This window comes from Ambystoma mexicanum, chromosome 2p (assembly GCF_040938575.1).
Source record: "Ambystoma mexicanum isolate Mex_15411 chromosome 2p, UKY_AmexF1_1, whole genome shotgun sequence".
NCBI lineage: Eukaryota > Metazoa > Chordata > Amphibia > Caudata > Ambystomatidae > Ambystoma > Ambystoma mexicanum.
In genome coordinates, this window is record NC_090923.1 from 105,027,636 (window position 1) to 105,048,814 (window position 21,179).

Consider the following 21,179-nt stretch of genomic DNA (forward strand, 5'->3'; position numbering starts at 1 on the left):
ACTTTTGTACCGCAAAGGCCGCGGCAGCCAAGCTCTGTTCGCACGGAATTGTCCTAACATTACAGGGTACAGGTGCCCACTGTAGAAAGCTACTGGTTTGTGCCCCATGCTAGTTTTTTGTGTCAGTACTGCTCTCATCACTGCTGAGCTGCAATAGGAAAAGATGAAAAACAGTGCTTCATAATTTGAGGTGGCTAGTTCTGGTGCTGTGGATATGGCATGTTTTAGTTCCTGGAATGCCTCTGTCATTTCTGTGGTCAATTTCAGCTTCTTTCCCCCTCTCTGTGCTTCTTTTAGTGCCTCAAGTCGTGGTTCTGTGTATGAGCTGTAATCAAAAACCCAAGCCCTGCAGTAATTGCACAGGCCCAAGAACTGCTGTAGTTCTCTCACTGTCTGTGGCTGTGGTGTGTTGGCTATGGCCTGCGCCCTTTGTGGTGCAATGTTCCTACCATTTTGTGAAATGAGCTGGCCTATATAGAGCACTTGTTCTTGGCAGTACTGTAGCTTTTCCTTGTCTACCTTGTACCCCTTTTCTGCTAACACTGTGAGCATTTTGACAGAGTCTCTCCTGCACTTCTCTTCTGTGGTGCTGCAGATGATTATGTCATCTACATATTGTAGCACTGTGCTTTCCATCTCAAGGTTTCCCAGGTCCATTTGTATCACCCTGTTAAAGATGGATGGTGACTCGCAGTAACCTTGAGGCAATCTTGTGTGTTTCCAGTTTGTGTTGCGGTATGTGAAACTTGTCAAATCTTGAGAGTCAGGGTGTAGAGGTATTGAGAAAAATGCGTTTTTGAGGTCAATCACAATAAATCGTGATGCCTCTGTTGGTATCCCACATAGTATCGAGCCTGGGTTAGCTGCTATAGGGTATTCTGCCTCTACAATGTGGTTGAGGGGTCTTAGATCCTGGATGAAATGCCAAGACCCTCCCTTAGCTATGCTGTTAGTGTTGCATGGAGACTCTGATGGTACTAGTATACCTCTGTCTATTAATATTGTTATTGTTTCATATATTCCTTCATCTGCCTCTTTTGATAGTGGGTATTGCTTTACTCTCGGCAGTATGGCCCCTTTTTTTAACTTTATTTTCACCCTTCCAATGCTTTTGATGCAACCCACGTCATATGGACTGGTGGTTCATAGAGATGCAGGTACTTTCACCAGATCCTCCTCATAAAATGGCACAACTGTAGCAGCTGGTGCCTCTAGCACCAGTGCCACCCTTTGTGCTACATCTTTGTATGTCACTGTCATCCAGATGTGAACGCTCATTTCAAACACCATCTCCCCTCACCATTATCGTCCGAGAAGAGCTCCTCATCAGATACCTGTGTTAGTCGGCAACCTTCTGCTAGAGCTATTACTGCCCTCCATGCTCTCCCTTCCCTATCTTGGGCATGTACTGCGATGTAGTCTTGTGTTGCCACAATGCTCTCAATGCTCAGGGATACCCTTGTCCCTTCCCTCTCACTGGTTGGTGTTTCTAGTCTGAAAATGTAAGCTGCTGGCCTCCTCCAAACCTTCCCTTCAATTCCTGGTAGCCACGCTATTGCCATGTCTGTCCGTCCTATATTGGAACATTTCTCCATCTACCGGTTCTGCTCTTGCTACTGTTTTGCCACAATAGGCCTGTAATATTTGTCGTGCTGTGACCATGTTTATGCCTGGTGTGGAGCAAATTATTCCCTTGTCAGTAAAGGAGATGGGGCCTAATTACGACCCAGGCGGTAAGGGGTTTACGGCAGCGTTAACAGCGCCGACCCTTACCGCCTGAGTACGAGGTTCCTTAGCGCCATGACGCTTTTAACACCTGCTTTTAGCAGGTGTTAAAATCCATGGCGCTAAGGGACCATGGAGTTAATTACGCCACCGTAATTTACGGTGGTGTAATTAACGCCTTCCCCACTCCCATTATGCCCTATGGGGCAAAAATGGGAATGGGGAAGGGTAAATGGGGATTGGGGACTTACCGCCCCGCCAAGGTCGGAATGGGGCAGTAAGTCACAAAACCAACATGGTGTAAACGTAGTTTACGCCATGGTGGTAAAGTCACGGCCCAGGCGGTAACTTACCGCCTGGGTCGTAATGAGGCCCATGGTCATATTCAATCTGCTCATTATGTCTCTACCTAGTATTTTTACTGGTGACTGTTTTGAGTATAGCAGTGGTAGTGACATATCATGATCACCTACAGATAAGGAGATGTTATCTGTGAAGGGAACCAACCCTCGAGCCCCAGAGAATCTTGTGTGCTCATAGCTTCACCTGACAGTTGAAACTTTCCCTCTTTTATGCATGACCTAGTGGCCACTGTGTCAACTACGAAGGACATTTTTTTGTCACCAATCGTCACCTGTATGTGTGGTTCCTCCGCAGGGTTATGTGTTACTGATAGGATGGGACACATCAAAGACATCTGTGGGCTGTCCTATTGTGGGTACAGTGACTGTCCGTTTCCTGTGTACGGTTTGTGGCCCAGTTTTGTCACCTTTCCAAGCTGGTTTTTGGGCTACAGGTGTGTCAGTAGATGTTGCATTGTCCTGTATTTGTGTGAACTGTTGACCAGTTTGGACCTGTGCTTGCTGTTGTACACTTGGCTGTTGCTGCGTTTGTGCATGTGTTTGTATGTGTGGTTGTTGTTGCTGTTGTGGCATCTGTGTCTGTTGTTGTTGTTGTAGTTGTGTTCGTTGTGATGGTAGTTGTTGCTGTATCCCCTGTTGTTGGTAAACCTGTTGTTCCCCCATAGGCCCTTGCTGTCCCTGCTCCCCCCAGGCTGCCTGTGCTGGTCTCGTCCTACATGTGCGTGACATGTTGCCCCACCGTCCCACATATCCAACATGTCGGTGGTTCCCGTGCTTGCCATTGGAGTCCCCCCACATTGTCGTGATACCCCTGCATTCCCTGTTGATTGTAACCCCGGAACCCTCCCCCTTGCTGGTAATAGGGTGGGCCATATCCTCTCCCATCCATTTGTCCGCCCCTCCCTCTGTAGTTGTTTGAGTATTCATTTCCCATTTGCATATAACCTTCTCCCATTTGTTGTGTGTATGGCGGCGGGTGGGGGCATTTGCTGTGTCACTACTTGTGCTTGCTGTGATGGTGCTACCTGTTGTTGTGTTGTGTCTTGTGTCACTGTTGCCTGTGGTCGTGCGGGTGCTGTTATCAGTGCTCCTTCCATGGCATATTTCGATAACTTCTTCTGCACCAATTTTGCTTCCTCTGCCTTTTTATCTTCCTCCTTTTGTTTTATATTCTCCTGCCACATCCTGCAATAGTGTACTATTGTCAGTTGTATTTCTGGCCACCCTTTAGCTTCCATCCCCATTAACTTCTTTAACTGTCTCTGTACTTGCTCCGGGAGCCCTTGTATTAGTATATGGTAGAAAATTGCTAGTGTTTTATCCCACGGTTCTTGTGTCTCCAAGCGCCACTTCTCCTGAATCTCCTGGTTGTATTCAACAGGATCTTCATTCTCACGCATCTTGCGTGATGTTATTGCTCCTATATCTGAAGTGTCTGGAAATTGTACTCTCAATGCTTGCCAAAGCGCATGTCTGCAATTGGCGAATGGTGCTCCATCATGTGCTGTGTCATGTATTGTCACCCCGGGGAATCCTGCCCTCTTCCATATGTCATCAGCAGCACCCCCCAGTATGGAAATTAGGAGGCCCTTCACATCTCCCACCGGTAATGTTTGTCCCGAAGTTTGTTTTTCCATCCATGGTTATGTTATTATATTCATTATCTTCCTCCATGTCTGGTAATTCTTCAATGCTGTCAATGTTACAGGACCTTACCCCTTCACTTTCTATACCCCTCCTCCCTCTCTGGTTGCCTTCTGTACTTAACATTGGCATGTTTGTTCTGTCTTCCTGTCTACGTCCTGGGAGGTCCCTAAGTCTGCCAACATATGGGGTGTGCACGGGGGTTGTTGTCATTGAGCGTGGTGTTTGTGCGGGTGTGGGTATTAGTGGGCGTGGCATCTTTCTTATTGTTTCCTTTATCTTTGTTTCCCCTGTGTTTTGTTCTCCCCTTCTCTCGCATGCCCATGGTGACTCACAATTAGTGCGCGTTATGTATAGTTTGTCTAAACTCTGCCTATTTCCGTCTCTTCCACTGGTGCTGGAACCCTCCTCTTCTTCGCTGCAAAACCCATCAGCAAATGTCAATCCCCACTCTGTGTGTTTCCCCCCCACTGTCACTGTCTTTAAATCTATCAAATCTACATCTGTGTACTCACCTCCTTTATACTCGGCTACCTGTGTTGATGTTGATGCCATTTCCTTGTCCTGGCGTGTGTATTTCCTTGCTCCATGTTCCAACCTTCTATCTCCTCTCTCCTCTACCTTCTTCTCCACTAATTCACCACCTATTTCTGCTAGTTTTCATTGTAGTTCTTCCAATACTTCTGTACTTGTGCATGGAACGGATGGGTATGCATGGAATGGATGGATGTGCATGAACGGGTTGGAGAGCACAGAATAGCGTAACATTCATAGAAGGGTTTGGAGGACATGGAACGTCTAAAAGAGCTTTGAAAGGAACGGTCTGAGTGCTTGAAACGGCCGTAATGCACAAAACATTCAGAGTACAAGGAACTGATGAAGTTCATGGAACTATTGGAGTGGCGCGATCTCAAGCACCTACAGTAAATCACCATTTTCACATCCCCACGCCAACTCTCTTCTTTACATCACCACTCAAATAGAACACAGCGATACTATGACACCATTCGGTATAGCTGTTCTCATACCAACGTCTAAACCATCTAAACACTGCTGGTTAGACACCCCCCAGCCAGGCGTTCTCCTCAGGCCCAACGCAGCCACAATCGGTCTGGATAAATCCTGCCAGAACGAACGCATACTATTGACCTCCCAACCACCACACCTACCGCTAAGAAGCAGCTATTTCACAAAGCCACACCAGCTGCACACATACCCGGTGCTCACACGCGCCTTTGACTCTCTCTACTGACTTGAACTTCGGTACCCAAGGGCGTTCAACCTACCAGCGCCTTCAGACCATACCAATGGTACATAAGGCACTATATAAATGCAAAATAACATAACATAGCATAACTTACTTTTGCTAATATCCTTTCCTCATCTTCCTTTCTCCCCTTTATTCCCTTCCCTCCTTAGTATGCTTTCTATTACCTTCCCTTCTTCATACTTCCGTGCGCTTTCAGCTATAATCTTCTTTTTCTACATTCCCATTTCCCTATCGTTCTCTTCACTCTCCTCCTCCTTCCTTCTCATTTCCCTTTGTTCGGCGCGTGCCATTCTTTCTGCTATTGCCCTAATGCGCTCGCCTTCCTTTTTCCGTTCTTCCGCCTGCACCTTCATTCTCGCCATCTCTTCCTTATGTGTTTTCTTTTCATTCTGCTTCTTCTGTATTTCTTCCTCGAACTGCCTAAGCAAGGTGCTTCGCAAGTACCTCAATTCCGCCAACCTTTCCTCCAGGATCTCTTCCTCTTCTTGTGACAGCCGCCCTTCTCTTTCTCTACTTACCTCGAACCCTGTCTGCGTGTTTTCCTTCTCTTCCTTATTTACCTGTTTCACTGCATCCTCTTCTTCCTTTGTTAATGTTCCTCCGAGTTTCAGAAGCACCTGCGCTGCTACCCACTCCTCTGGCCCTATGTCTGCAAACCTCCCCAAGGCCCTCCTGTCATCCCACTTCCCTACCGGTGTAGTTGTTGAATCTACCGTACCTACCTCCCACGTCCTTTTTTTACAATCGTCTGGGGGGGTGTATGGCGGGGGCTGTATGCGGGGTTGGAGTAGCCCTCAGCAGCCATTAGTTGCTGTCGGGCGGCTTCCCTAAGTTCTGTTACTGGATACAACCCCCCTTCCTCCTTCTTTACTACCTATGCCATCGGCATGTCTTCTGTCCCTTCTGGGCGGGTTTTTTTGTTTCTTATCTCCGGCCCCTCCTTTCATCGTCTCTTCCTTTACCTGTTTTTCCTCCTTTATTCCCTTCTCCTCTTTTACCCCCTGTACTGTATCCATACCTGTTTCTCCAGGTCTAGTTCCCTGGAACATCTTCCAGAGGTCAAAAATGTCTAGGTGGCTTGCTAATTTCTTCCCCTTGCATGTATTGTGAATGTATGTTAACAGACTGTGTTGTGTATACGTATCGAAGCTGCCGTTGGGTGGCCACGGTACCCTTACTTTGTTGTCCATTCCTTGTGTCCACTCGATGCTGTATTTTATTATTTTCTCCCTGTGGGGTGTCAATGTCGTACAGATGTGCTGGAGTGGGGTGGTTAACGCGCTTCCCATGTTCCTCCACCCCGCTCCTGCCCCAGATCCGTAGTACAGTGCCATGTTACAATTTTACTTTTCCCAACGTCAACCCAACGTCAACCTTTTACCTGGCTCTGTAAACTGAGGACTTCGACTGACCGCTGAAAAGAACACAATTTTGGTGTTACACTATCACTCTTTTATTATTCTTTTCCTTCCAATATTGTAACTACGGCCCCCTTCGGCCGTGGCACACAAAGCCACCTGCGGCGATGTGTCCCATGCGGCGTGCCTCTAGGCTGCCCCACCTTCCCCTTCCTCCTATACTGTTCACACCTTCAACTTAACTCCTCCTCCTCCCCTTCTCCGCTCTCTTCTCAAACCACACCCTCTATTTTCACAATCCCTTGTCGAGCGCTGCTGCCGTTCTCCGTGCACGGCCGCCGCTCCTTTACACCTCCCCGTCGCTCCTTTACACCTCCCCGTCTGGGCGCAGCCGGCGTTCTCCTTGCGTGGCCGCCGCTCCTCCCTTTGCACCTCCCCGCCTGAGCGCGCTCGGCGTTCTCCGTGCGCGGCCTCCTCTCCCCCTTTGAAATGCACGCTATTTCTCACACTCTTATCCCCCATTAACCCCACAGCTGTCTTCTCGCCTTATCTGGAACAAGGTAATCAACAATCAATTTACTTAATATAATCGGTTTGCGCACGCTGCGTCGACTCGCGTGTGATACGCCCCCTCTCCAGAGGAGCTTAACCAGCCAATTATCTTCCGCACTCGGTAAACAACCTCGCTACTCCTTGCAGGAAAACGTCATCTACTTAACAAGCTTCAACACTCACATAGTAGGGAACCTCATCTACTCATTGATCTATAACGTCAACTCACAGGAAAGCCACACCCCCCTCTTACACAGGTGTCCGTGATCTCGGACCAATCCGCGTCCCCAAACAATCACACGTGGGTGCCTGAGGACCCCACCCAACCCACTTCGTTATGCTGTAGGGGACGGTCCTCGTGCCTGTCCCGTTACACCTCACACCTCTATTGCCGTGAAATAGTCAAAATCAATTTACAATTACACACACTGTGACAACCGCCCTCCTCCCTCTTTACAACTCCTCCCCCCTCCCGCACAACATTACGTTGCTGGTTGGGTGTGCCATACTCACCAAGTCCTCCTAAGTCGGGGCTGCTCAACTGCAGGCACCCCTACAAAGCGGCTCGCCACCGCCCCTCGTCTGGACCACGTCTGGACATTCGCCAACCGCGGGCGGGATACTTCTCAAGTCGGCTCCTGATGGCCAATGTCTGGATTGCGCTGTCCGGTCTTCTCCCAGTTCCGCGATGGTCCTGTAGTCTTCAAAAGGAGGCAGCGGCAGAGGGGCCCGTGCTGCTGGGTTGCCTCGCTGCAGGAGGCCTGGTTGTGATGCTCTTAGGGCAGGTTAGGTAGACCTCAAACAGATCTCAGCAGTGGCTCCAACTTGTTGGGGTGATCTCCCGGGGGCCGGCAGAGCCGTCCGCGGACCTCCGGGGCTGGGGAGGCCCCAACTCCTCCCACGTCCCAAAAGGAGTATGAGGCACACACAAGAGCAAAGTAATTACTGCTGTTTATTATAGTAACGGCAGGGATTGTTCTCAGCCCGTATGCATCCTGGGAGACGCTCTCTCGTTCTTAGTGGGGCTCGCAGGCCCTTTTTACCGTAGTATGATGCGCTACTCGCGTCACCTGGGAAAAAACGTCACAAAACCTATCGCCACTTCGGGTTGGCTCCCCGAGTGGTAGGGTTAGTATAGATGCCTATATGGAGGAATATTAGTGGAGATGGATGGGTCAGGTGGCACACTTGGGATGTCCCTATCCATTGCTACAACAGATTGGTTAAATGGGGACCCTTGGTGATTGGCTAACTGAAATGGCATCAGTGAGGAGCCCCTTGTACTTTGATTGGTTCCCTCGTGAGCCCCCAAGCCTGGGACCATCGCTGTTCCCAGCTCGCAAGGTACCTGGTGTTGGCAACATTGTGCAACTATGTGTTAGTGGCGGACAATGGACAGGTCTTTGCTAGTGGCTGATGATCACGCCTTTCCCATCGGTCTAGGTGTCCAAACTGTCGCTTCGTTGTTGCAACCTGTGTCCCAGGCGTGGGACCCCGGCGGCTTTCTGTCCCGTGAGCTTGGCATCTTGTCAGTTTGGTTTGGTCACGTGTGGAGAGACCGTAGCTGGAGTACAATTATGAGCATTTGATTTGTTTTTCGGCCCAGAGGGGCGCTTGGCGGCGGCAGGTGTAATCTTGCAACTGAGAGCTCGGCATGTGGGTTGCAACATTGCGGCCTTGGCTTTGGGCTCTCGCTGGGACTCGTTCTGCATGATCAGTGCATTGCTTTTCATCTCGAGAGGGTTTTCGTCTTAGAGGCTCCTGCCTGAAGACTCTTTTTTTGCGGCCTACTCGGGCCTAGTTTTCTGGGAGGCGGTATATGATCCATAACATGGGTGCCGCAGGGCGACAGAGTGTCACAAGTAGCAGTGGATATATATATGATGGCATCTCTATGGGGACAGGGTAACATGAAGCGTCTGCAAGCATATACACAAGCTCTTCAGGGATCTTGCGGTTCTGCGGTGCTGTAGGAGACCTATGTGAAAAATAACAACGATGCATGTCCGTGGGTGTGTCAGTCCGGTACGTCATAGCACTGAGTATGTTCTTCATGTAGGTTGGTGTGTGAGTGACCAGTGTGCATAGTGGCACGTGTGTTCTTGTCTGTTGGCTATGTCGTCATGGCATCTCTAACAATGTTGGTACTCCGTGGCTGTTGTTTTAGTCGATCTGGTCCATGTCGCAGGCGTCGGCTTGACCAGGGCATGGTAGTGGGCATTCTCCTCGTGCATGTGGGCCACGAACACATGGTACCTTGTTGTCTGGTAAGGAGGTGAGCGGGTCAAACTCCTCTTGCGGGGGGTGCTTGGGCCGCGATCCTCTAGGCCAGGGTCTGTATGAGAATGGGGGAGGGTGTTTTCCCATTTTCCTACTTCACTAGGCTTAATTAAACAACTCGAGGGTAAATACATCATAGGAAGTCAGTCTATTCCAGAAAAGGAAATATGAGTTAAAAAGGGCAAGAAGGTGCTGCGTGGTACCAGGAGGCCATTCCTCCCAAAAAGGATGGTAAATGTACAGAATGACCTGCGACAGGAGTGTAGAGGCAAACATCATTGAAATAATGGCAAAAGGGCCATGCACTGCTGTTTATTCATAGTGTGAGAGAAAACACAGAGCTGGGGACTATGGAGAGCACTCCATTTTCCAGCAGGGAGGGAATGGGCAGACTGGATAGGACTGGCGTTCCATATTTGGCCACGTCTGTGTCATAGAATAACTAGCCATATTCACTATCATGTTGTTTTTCTATTTCTAGGGTGAATCTGGAAAACCTGGAGTGGCCGGAAGAGATGGAGTGCCCGGCAAAGATGGCGACATTGGTTTACCTGGAAAAATGGTACTAGAATGATTTCCATGTTTGTGTTCTGCAGCGCTGCAAGTGTACTGCGGTTAGCTAGGTGATTGATGGTTGTTTGAGACAAAGAGACAGTGAGATGATTATTGCAAGGACTGGATGACTAGGGTGGCTTCCTCCTAGGAGGAAATAGAGCCATACATCCAAGAAAAAAGGGGGCACGTGACTGACAGGGATGCACCAACGAGAGCTGGGGCAATGTCAGTCACATGCCGGGTGTGCCTAACACAAAACAGACTCTGCAGGATCTAGCGATTAAGATGTGAACTTGTGAGCTAAGTAGCATGTTAGGATGTTTCATGGGCTTAATATGATCTTACTACATCTTAATCGTGGTTCACTATGCAGCCTATTGGAGGGGTCCAAGGGTGCTCCGCGCAGCTTTTTCTCTAATGGTAATTATATCTAGGTGAAGGGGTCGAAAGTGAGATTTGATGAGTGGGAGCTAAAAGCCGCTCCTGAGTACTGGGCCTCACCCAGTAGGCAGTAGCGGTCTCCATAGTACCAGGAGCTTGCACACAGCGGACCCCAAATGAGATGCAAACACTAATGTGTTTGCCATGATGTATGTTTCTTTTTGTTTTAAATGTGCCCCAGGTGTGTCCTTTAATCACCTTTATTCATATTACCAAGCATACAGACTTAATAACACATGTGTATGTTTTTATGGCACCTGTTGGCCTGGGGAGTCAAACGTTACTCGTGTTAACTGTTGGTTTTAAGCTAACCAACCTCTCCTAGGTTAGAGGCAGGAGCTTACTTGCCCCCAGCTGCCAGCAATTTCGAACCCCGAGGGATCACTAACTTAGCGTTGGTGCTAGATCTGAGGTTCCTGGATGGCTTGTAATGATGTCCTGCTATAAGCTCCCCCATGGCGTGAACTGTGGAGGGCTTTCGTCTGAAGGTAGTTACATCTAGACATCACTAACTTGGAGTTGGTGCTAGTTCCGGGGTTCTTGAATGCCTTGTGGTGATGTCCTGCCTGATGGACATATCCAGCTGCTGGGTGGGCCACTGTGTCAGCGGGCTCCATGTATTGTGCAGAGCACCCTCATAGCTGCGACCAGGGAAGATACCTCAAGGAGAGCCAGAACTACTGCTCAGCTTAAAAGCCATAGATTTCGCCAGATGCGCCAAGGAATGATAAGGAGCATAAATTGAGGCGCTAGGGATGCACAATGCTTTTTTTTCTTAAACAGTACGGTCCACGCAATTATGTTGGACAGGCCATGAGATTTACAATGTTTGCACATTTTACGGAATAGCTAACCATGCAATGGTTTGACAGTGGAGAACAGTAGGTTTGTCCACTGATGAATGCCTACATATGTCTGTTTTTTTGTGCAGGGTATTCAAGGTCCACCAGGCCCTGCTGGCCCCAAGGGCATGATGGGGGATTCCGGACCACCCGGTGAGGTAAGCAGAATTCTATGCTGCAGTCTCCTGCCATTATCACCTGGAAGTGTTGTCCTTACTGCATGACTGAAACCATAAAACATTCGAAATGATCACTGTGTTCATGAGTACACAGCCACCTGTGTCATTCTTGTGTATCCATATAGCCGAATAGTGAAGGAGATGGGGGGGCTGTGGAATGCATTTCTTTAGTCAGTTTCCTCTGCTGCTCAAAGCATGCACTGACAATAAGAAGCCAATGTTTTCTTGTGCCACCAATTCACTGCCAACATATTAATGATCACTTTATTTTTTTCATTTTCTTACCATTCCTAGTTTGTGGTCGGCCCACCAGGGGGGAAAGGTGAGAAGGTAAGCACAGCAATTATATAGAACAAAATTGCCACCACTAGTTCCCCCACAGGGGGTGGGGCACTGGTCCTCAATGTTAGGAAGCTCCGAACTTTCAGAGATGGAGGCCCTTTTTTCAGTGTCACCCAAATGCCTGCTAAGGCTACTGGAGGAGTACTGCATATGTGCCTTAAGGTTGCAAAACCTTTACAGGTGTTTTTATGGTGGCTCCATGAGACTGTGGCAAGTGCATTCTGCATTGCAATACACTTACTATTTCCTAATGGTGCTTGCCAATATCTGGCCAGGACGTGGAGGGGTAAAATAACACTTGAACTTGACCTGCCCAGACTGGACCCCTCAATATCTTGATCAATATCGTGATCACAGGCACCATTTATAAACTGTAAAACGTTTAAGTCGCTTCTTTTCTACTATCCTTGTACGTTCTTTGATTTATAAACTAACTAAAAAGAAATCCTTCTGTGGTCTGATTTTTCATTTCTCTTGATTTCATTTTCTATAGCCTGTAAGTGCCATGTAAACATGCTTGTCCATGTGTCGACTTCAATAATAGACATTAAAAGGGCGGGGTGCAAGGCTTTGAATGATTCAGGACACATGTAGATGTTCTTAAGAGTCCATGTGCACCTACTTCTGTCTTTTCTATTTGCAGCAGTGTACTTGAAGTAGAAAGACCTTCTTTTGTAAATTGAAGATTGTTCCCTATTACCCTTAAAAACGTATTTTTCTTGCTTTTCAGGGTGCTCCGGGCACACCAGCAGAGGTCCTTCATGCCGAACGTGTGAGCTATAACTTTATATATTATTTAACTCGTTCATATAATTCCCCATGTGCTAATTGTGCAGCTATTGCTTTCCGAGAAGCTTTGTGCAATAGGATAAGGGGCAATACTTACAAGAGGGTGAATTTTCTCGGTTTGAGGGGTGCTGACCGTTGAGGAAAAGGTGCCTCAAATAAGATAATTAACCATTCACTTTTTGATTTTAGGGTGAAAAAGGCGACAGAGGCGTGCCAGGCCCCAGAGGAGAAAAGGTAACAAGATAATTGTGCTCTGTATAATATTAATAATGTATTTCTTATGTAGTGCTACACACCCATTGGTCTCAGAGGGCTGAAATAACAGAAGACATTGGTATCCCACAGACAGACACTCAGTTTATCAACCCAAGAAAGAAAAAAAGTCTGAGTTGACCTTTCCGGGATTCAAACCTGTCACAGAGGCTGCACACAGATATGGGGCAAGCACTTAGCTCGCTGTGCTATCTGACCAGCTGGATATATTTCCATAGATAGAATATGGGTACTTCCCAAAGCTCGCTGTGCTATCTGACCAGCTGGATATATTTCCATAGATAGAATATGGGTACTTCCCAAAGCTCGCTGTGCTATCTGAACAGCTGGATATATTTCCATAGATAGAATATGGGTACTTCCCAAAGCTCGCTGTGCTATCTGACCAGCTGGATATATTTCCATAGATAGAATATGGGTACTTCCCAAAGCTCGCTGTGCTATCTGACCAGCTGGATATATTTCCATAGATAGAATATGGGTACTTCCCAAAGCTCGCTGTGCTATCTGACCAGCTGGATATATTTCCATAGATAGAATATGGGTACTTCCCAAAGCTCGCTGTGCTATCTGACCAGCTGGATATATTTCCATAGATAGAATATGGGTACTTCCCAAAGCTCGCTGTGCTATCTGACCAGCTGGATATATTTCCATAGATAGAATATGGGTACTTCCCAAAGCTCGCTGTGCTATCTGACCAGCTGGATATATTTCCATAGATAGAATATGGGTACTTCCCAAAGCTCGCTGTGCTATCTTACCAGCTGGATATATTTCCATAGATAGAATATGGGTACTTCCCAAAGCTCGCTGTGCTATCTGACCAGCTGGATATATTTCCATAGATAGAATATGGGTACTTCCCAAAGCTCGCTGTGCTATCTGACCAGCTGGATATATTTCCATAGATAGAATATGGGTACTTCCCAAAGCTCGCTGTGCTATCTGACCAGCTGGATATATTTCCATAGATAGAATATGGGTACTTCCCAAAGCTCGCTGTGCTATCTGACCAGCTGGATATATTTCCATAGATAGAATATGGGTACTTCCCAAAGCTCGCTGTGCTATCTGACCAGCTGGATATATTTCCATAGATAGAATATGGGTACTTCCCAAAGCTCGCTGTGCTATCTGACCAGCTGGATATATTTCCATAGATAGAATATGGGTACTTCCCAACTTTTTGTTTACGGGCGACCCATCTTGATCAGGGAAGACCCGAAATATACTGTGTAAGGCGTGGACATCGGTTACCCCTCCTTTACACTTTCACATCAATGTGATTGATGACAGATGACTAGAGAATATACCTTTGTCCAGCCCCCTTCGCCCCGTTTTTTCCATAGCGGACACTGCAACATGGAGGTCCTCACACCACAGAAACTGTATGTCTGTATAAAGTCACCCTAGGCCAACTATCTGACTAGGTCATCTCGTTTTATTTTACCTCCCGTGGTGGAGGAACAGACTACAGATGTGGGAATTGTTGTTTTTTATTTATGAAAATGACAAAGCAAGCTGTTTAGACCTACTTGTAGAAAACAGTGCACCAGAAATGTTTGAAGTCACTGGGCCCGATTCATGGAATATTTGCCCGGTTCCATGTGAATTCACACTGGTGAAAAGTGACTTTGCACTGCCGACACAAACCCTGATTCATGGAACCGTGCAATGGGCCTCATTCCGAGTACGGCGCTAACCAATGGCGCTATTAACGCCTTGGTTGACGCCGTACCCGGACCGGCAGCGCCTTGGTGGATGGCGGAATCACCGCCCCATTCCAAGGTTGGCGGGGCGGTGATTCCCCATTCACCAAGGCTCTTCCCCATTCCCAAATGAGCCCCCATAGGGCTCAATGGGAATGGGGAAGATGCAAATAACGGTGACCGTTCATTACGGTCACCGTTATTGGCTTGGAGGCCCCTTTGCGCCCTCGACTTTAACACCTGCTCAAAGCAGGCGTTAAGGGCGAGGGCGCAAAGGGAACTCGGAGTATGGCGGTAAGGGATCACCGCCACCGGTCTCGTTACCGGTGGCCGCTATCCCTTAACGCCATACTCGGAATGAGGCCAAATGTGTATTTTTGCCTTTCATAGACAACACCAACAGTGGGGCTCTAGTGATGCCATTTTGGCTGTGAAAAGCTGGGGCTGAAAACATAAAAGTAGACGTGTGTAAATGTAAATTCTGACGTACTTTCAGACGAAGTTCATAATGTTGTGAAATTATGAATTCATTTTCCAATTACACCTCTTGCAAAATGTCTGGAAAATAATCTGTGCATTAACAAAACAGATTTATGATACACAGATACTTTGCATTCTGGAACGTGCCGTCCTGGGTTTATAATGTGGCAATCCAGGACTACAAGTTCCCGAATGCAAAGTTAAAACCTGAATTCGACTAGCGTCTCCAGAATGAGATAGATAATGTTGGCGTGTATGTTTCTAAGGTTATTGGCTGTTTATTGTGCTGCAATGAAATACAAAAAGAAACTAGAAGAGCGCTCTTGCGAGCTCTTACATCCGTCTTTGTTGATTTCTATCATCTGCAGCAGAGTCGTCGCTTGGGGGTTTCTGTGGCGGCTATAGTGCCTGGTCTTTTGGTTGTAGCCTTGGCTAGTAGCTCAGGGGCTACAACCAAACGGCTTGCCCGCCCCGAGTCCCGACAGTCCTGACAGCGTAGTCCCGAATGTATCCCAGAACTAGCAACACACCTGATCTGCAGTGCTGGTGTGTGGTGGCCTGGCCAAGAGCTTCTAACTTCCACTGAGTTGGCCACTGAGGAGACCATTTTTGACTGTTTCAGAAACCAAGGAAATCCGGCACAGCTCCAGCACTGCCTGTAAAGAAAACTGTGCCAAAATGCTCTATCGGGCATAAGTGGGTAATGGAAGATTGGGGGCATTATAGGACAACTTCCTAGGGGTCCATAGTCGGTCTATGCCTCTCTGTTTTCATGCTCTCCAGAGAGTATAAGATACATCATTCGGCTACCTCCTTTCCTGGTCATGGCCGCCTTCCTGGGTAATAATGCTGACAGTGCGCGCATTGGACAGCATAGTCTCTCCCTGCGCTTACCCCCTGTCCCACTGCCTTCAGCATGTACGGCTCTGCTCAGAGCCTGGAAAGAGTTCAGTTGAGGGAGCGATATATGTGATGATGCCAGTAAGTCCGGGCAGTGTTCTGATCTCCCTGATTGGCGGTCCGCACTCAGCATTGCACTGAAAGCACTGGTATAGTCTAATACGCATACCCCGTACGCCCACTTGGCAGTACTGGGAGCATCTCGATTCACCTTAGCTGGAGAAAAACAGGACTCAGTACCCTGGGTAGCCCTGACCTGCAGCGCAGTCAAGTACACCGAGGTCTGTGCAGTGCAGTGCAGTGCTGCTACCTTAGCTGAACAAGACCCTTCGCCATTACTATGTCCCTGCCTCTGAGAGATGAGAGAAAGACCGAAGAGGCAGTTTGAGTCTTGATGAAGCAGATGTTGATCACCAAAGAATTTGCATAACCCCTAACCTTGGAAATTGACCCTTTAGAAGCAGCCTACCCTGCCAGCCAGCCTTCCAAATGTGCTGATATGTATGCTTCTCTAATCTGATCTCTGTTTAACAATGAGCTGAACTATTGTTAATTAATAACTCTTTTTCTTTTCCACTAGGGAGAAATTGGAAGAGCTGGTGAAGGGGGAGACCCCGGAGAAGATGTAAGTTATGTGCAAGGGCTGGAGAACAAGGGACAGAGCACCTGATCTAAAGTGACATATTGCCTCCCCACCCCTGAGGCTCATTACGAGTTTGGCAGTGCAGGAAAAAAGTGCAGGTAATTCCATTTACCTGCATTTTTTCCTCACCACCAAACTACAAGTTTGCCGGTATTACCTCCACTTTACCTCAAAGAATCAGTGGTATTACAATCCAGTAATACCGCCGAAAGTAATAACAGCAAAATTCCCCAATGAAGTCCTATGGACTGCCAAACCGCCACTTGTAATCTGGCGGTATTACAGCCGGAGGTAATACCTCTAGTGGTGATACTGCCTAACTAAGTCGCAGAATTGGTCATTCCTTTTTACGGTATTCCCTGCGGCTTTACTGCCAGAATACCGGCAAACTCGTTATGAGCCCAAATATTTCCTGCTAACCTAGTAATGCTGGCACTCCCCTAGCGGCACACTAGGTAGCTTTCAGATCTTTGCTTGCCATAGATCGAGCTCAGCATTGAGTCGATGCGGCTCATTATGAGTTCCCCGGTATCCGCTGGTAATTCCGGCAAGATACCGGGGAACTACTCTACCGTCTCCGCGGGCCGATATCCCAGTGTTAACGGGATATTACGGGCGGCGGAGACGCCGGTAACTCCCCATTCTATGGAATCTCATAGGACTCCATGAGATGGGGTTGCCCGAACCATGGTGATTCAGGCATTTATCTGCCGGTAGGAGTCTGATCTACCGACAGGTCAGGCCTGCCGGTAGTTCAGAGCCTCTACCGGCAGACATGGAGTTGGCCGGTCCAGAAAGGTGCCGGTATACGTTGTTACTCGCACTATTATTTCCAGACCGGTCAACTCCTGTATGTCTGCAGACTGGCATGAGCCATATATGAAAAATTACCTTCATGGTGATTCAGGTTCTCTTAGTCCAGGTCTCCCTCCTTCAAAACTGGTTGGGGAACAACTGCATCCGCAGGCGGGCCGGGAAAAGCTGGCTGCAAAAGATAGCTGTCACTTTAAGAAAATTGAAGGCGTAGGGCCCACGTCACACACGCGTCCTTCCGCTCGCTGGCCCCAGACCCCACTCATACGCCAACAACCTTACACATCCAGTTCCTGTGGTTCCGCTGATTAGTATATGCTTACTATAGTTGTGAAGGACGGAGAGCCTGGACTAAGAGAACCTTTATCACCATAAAGGTAACTTTTCATTTCTCTTTCGTCCTGGCTCGCCCTCCTTCCCAACTGGTTGGGACCAGGCTAAAAAGCCTTTTAATAAGTAAGGGTGGAGGAGTCAGCCTGTACGGAATTCAGGCAAACAAGTTGCGGAGCACCTCTTGGCCACATTTTGCATACTTTCTACAGAATGTATCCATAGCATAGTGCTTGCAAAAGGCAAGAGGGTAGCACAGGTAGCAGCTCTACAGATTTGTACAATGGCAACATGGCTGGTGAAGGCTAACAATGCTGCCTTGGCTCTTGTGGAATGAGCCGGAAGTCACGAGCCCTTTCATATCATAAGCCTTGGAGATACAGGGGACAACCCATCTGACAATGGAAGCTTTAGCTGCTTTATTGCCAGGAGAGGGGCCACCGTAAGTAATGAAGAGCTGTTCTGCTTTCCTGAAAGGTTTGGTCCTTTCTACATACAATTTTAGAGTTGTTACAACGTCTAGGTTATGTAATGTCTCTGCGGCCTAGGAAGACAAATAAGAAGACATATTTCTTGATTAAAATGAAAATTGGAAACCACTTTTGGTAGAAAGGAGGGGAACGTACGAAGGACTACTTTATCCTGATGGTAAACTACATAAGGTTCCTTAGAGGAGAGATCTTGGAGTTCTCCAATTCTTCTAGCCGAAGTAATGGCTAGTAAAGTGCTGTTTTCCAGGTTAGAAGTTCTAATTCGCATGATGCCATAGGCTTGAATGTTTTTTGCATTAGAGCTGACAAAACTACGTTGAGAGCCCATTGAGGTGGTGGTTCAAGAACAGTGGGATATAAATAAGAAGGTCCTAGAAGTGCCTGCAAATGGCTTTGTTTGAAAGAGAGAAAGACTTGTATTCCCTGTTTAGGTTTGCTCCAATAGCCGATAGGTAATGTTTGCAAGTGTCTACTTTTACACCTGTGGAAACTAGATAAGACATGAAGGACATGACATTATCAATAGAAGCTTCTAGAGGATTAAGGTTGCGGTCTAAGGCCCAGTGACAGAACCGTACCATTTGCTACGATATTCCTTCTTAGTAGAAGCTTTTCTGGAAGCTGACATGATGGTAAGATTTTGCTCTGACAATTGTAAGTGGGTGAAGGCTAGTTTTTCAGGAACCAGGCCTTCAAGTTCAGCAATTGGGATGAAGCGCCATGACTCGAAGCACTGAGGCTCTTGCCAGTCTATGAATAGCGAGGCCCTCTGAGAGTGTGCTACAAAACTCTACACCTCGCTCCGTAAGAGGACCCTACTGAAGTCACTGGTTATGAACCTTCTTCTACGAAGGCTGAGGTCCTTCAGAAGCAGCCTGAAGGGGGACATTTTTTGGATGCTGGCTAGAATTACAGGAAATAAAAGAAGCATCACACTTCTTCAAGAAAGAGACGTATTCAATCTCACATCAGAAACGCTGGTGATACTCGGAGGAATCATCACATGCCATCGAGGTGCCTTTCCACACTAGCTCTTCCTTCCTAGAGCAGTCAGGGAACTTCAGACACCAGATGCTTGACATCTTCACCAAGGCCCCTACACCAGCATCTTCTGCCCCGGCACAGGTGGTGGAGCCAGGGACAATTGCTCATGTGCAAGCTAGATTCCAGCCATATCTATGGAGAATGCTGCCCTCAAGAGCCGCTCACCTTTACCATCGGGAATCAAAGTGGAGGTGATGGGTTTGTCGGTGTCAGAACATGTTACTGTAGGATTCTGCAGGAGTGAAGCTGGCCCTCCAGACTCCCGAAGCCTGCCAGCCCAACAATCCTGTTACTATAAAACTACTGGACTGGCAAACCCAAGGGGAAAGGGAAATGGAGAAAATAACACACTCAGGAACTTCTACTGCTGATTTTTTCCGTCGGGCTTCACTGGAGTGTTTTGTTCAGTAGAGGTCCTAAAAAGAAAATGCAATCTTTTTAATTATATTTTCTCAGTCTAAACACTTGACTAAAACTCTCTTTACAGTTACTTTTCTTGTTACCTGTAGCCTAAGCTTGATTACCATTAGGCTGCTTCTATTTGTGTTTTAGTTGCTGGTTGCTGAATACAGTTAATGATTTTCACGACTGGTACTTGCAATGTTGAAATTCCTTTAAACTTCTTCTTCTGTTCATTTTCACTTTCACTCTGTCTTAATATCACGAAATCCTTAAAATATTTTGCCCAGAAAAGATTTACTGTTAATATTAATCTTTAGTAAAATGTGAATCTTAGTGTAATCCTTCTTAACATCTTTTCTTTTTAAAATACCTCTGCTGATAGTGCTTGAAGGTTGCTTTATCCGTTAAAGACTGCCTTTGATTTCAAAATTCAAAACCACTCATATCACCCGAAAATGTCTTTTTGTCAAGAGTCTCTCGTTCCGAAATGCTACGAAGGAAAATGAAAAAAATCGAGTGAAATCCAAAATGGCCGCAACGCACGTGCGGCATCATTAGGTCCTTTTCTGTAACTGCACGCAATCTAATCCAATGCACAATACGCGATGTATGATCGCGTCTCGCGCCCGTAACAAAATGGTAACTAATGTTAGTATGATCGTATTCGTTTTATTAAATGTTAAGAACACAGCGATTTTGTACTGCACGCCCTGTTAGTTAAAAATAAGTAAAACATATTTGCAGTAATACATTTTGAAGATACTCTACTGACTTGGTTTTTTCTTTGAAAGTTCATTGTAAATCAAAACGTTTTCTTTCTCAAAATCAATTAAACTATATTTACAGTTCTATATTCAGTTCTTAGCTTATTTGCTAATTTCTGGTTATCACGAGTCTTTAGCTATCGATAACTGAAAGTCCTTAAAATCACTTAGCTTAGTCTGTTTTCTTGTGGACAGGATAACGCAGCTGCTCAGCAATCAGGGTCTATTTGGTTTTCTTTCTTCTGCTGCTGTCTCCACAAACTAAATACTGAGCTACTATACTGAGATGGGGTTAAGACTATACAGTCAAATAACTTACACCTTAAAAATGGAAACTTATAACTTTATTTACTGGAGCTAACAATTACATGACCTACTCAGAGGAAAACATTAATGAAAGGCAGTTTAGAATTTTACTGAAGATTCTAAGTGACAGCACAATGCTGACTACACTAGTCTGAACCAATCACTGTTGAAAGGTGGTTCCACCATTTTGGCTTGGGAAAATTACATCTTTCTGAATGAATAACAGTTAAAAGAAAATAAACAAACTTTAATCTGTAAAACTGCTGCACTCAAACAAACTCAAACTAGTACTTAAACTAATCTCCCCTTCTAGTTCTCCAGAAAGAATGTCTGAAACGCCCAAGTTTCCTAAAGCTCTTGAAAATGTGAAGAACATAATGTGGGAACCTGACAGTCGGCACCATCGCAAACACCCCTCCTGAATTTGGACCAGCTTTACAGAGTCAGTACATATACAATGTTTAACATCATCGAAGAAGGTTGAACCCTTTGATTCTGGTGAAGAGGTCCACAGCCAAAAAGGGTGTCTGGCTCTACTGGCCTTAGACTTGGTGGATGTCGTTGGGTTGGACACCTATCTGGAACTTGGATTCATGCTTTTTAGGCCTATAGCAGACTTCATGCTGCATGCCAAAAGACCATTGCCAAGGCTGCGGGTTGTCTGTGCGCATGGCGCCTCTGG

The 21,179-nt window shown here is 46.8% G+C and overlaps 1 protein-coding gene across 1 annotated transcript in view; it reads left to right on the plus strand.

Moving 5' to 3' along the window:
• The window catches only part of COL7A1 (collagen type VII alpha 1 chain), a 782,081-nt gene that overhangs the window by 625,080 nt on the left and 135,822 nt on the right, over window positions 1-21,179 (plus strand). The window contains exons 91-96 of the mRNA XM_069646196.1: window positions 9,673-9,753; window positions 11,119-11,187; window positions 11,503-11,538; window positions 12,281-12,322; window positions 12,529-12,573; window positions 16,285-16,329. Coding sequence (XP_069502297.1) covers window positions 9,673-9,753; window positions 11,119-11,187; window positions 11,503-11,538; window positions 12,281-12,322; window positions 12,529-12,573; window positions 16,285-16,329 — 318 coding nt within the window. The remainder of the gene's footprint in view (window positions 1-9,672; window positions 9,754-11,118; window positions 11,188-11,502; window positions 11,539-12,280; window positions 12,323-12,528; window positions 12,574-16,284; window positions 16,330-21,179) is intronic.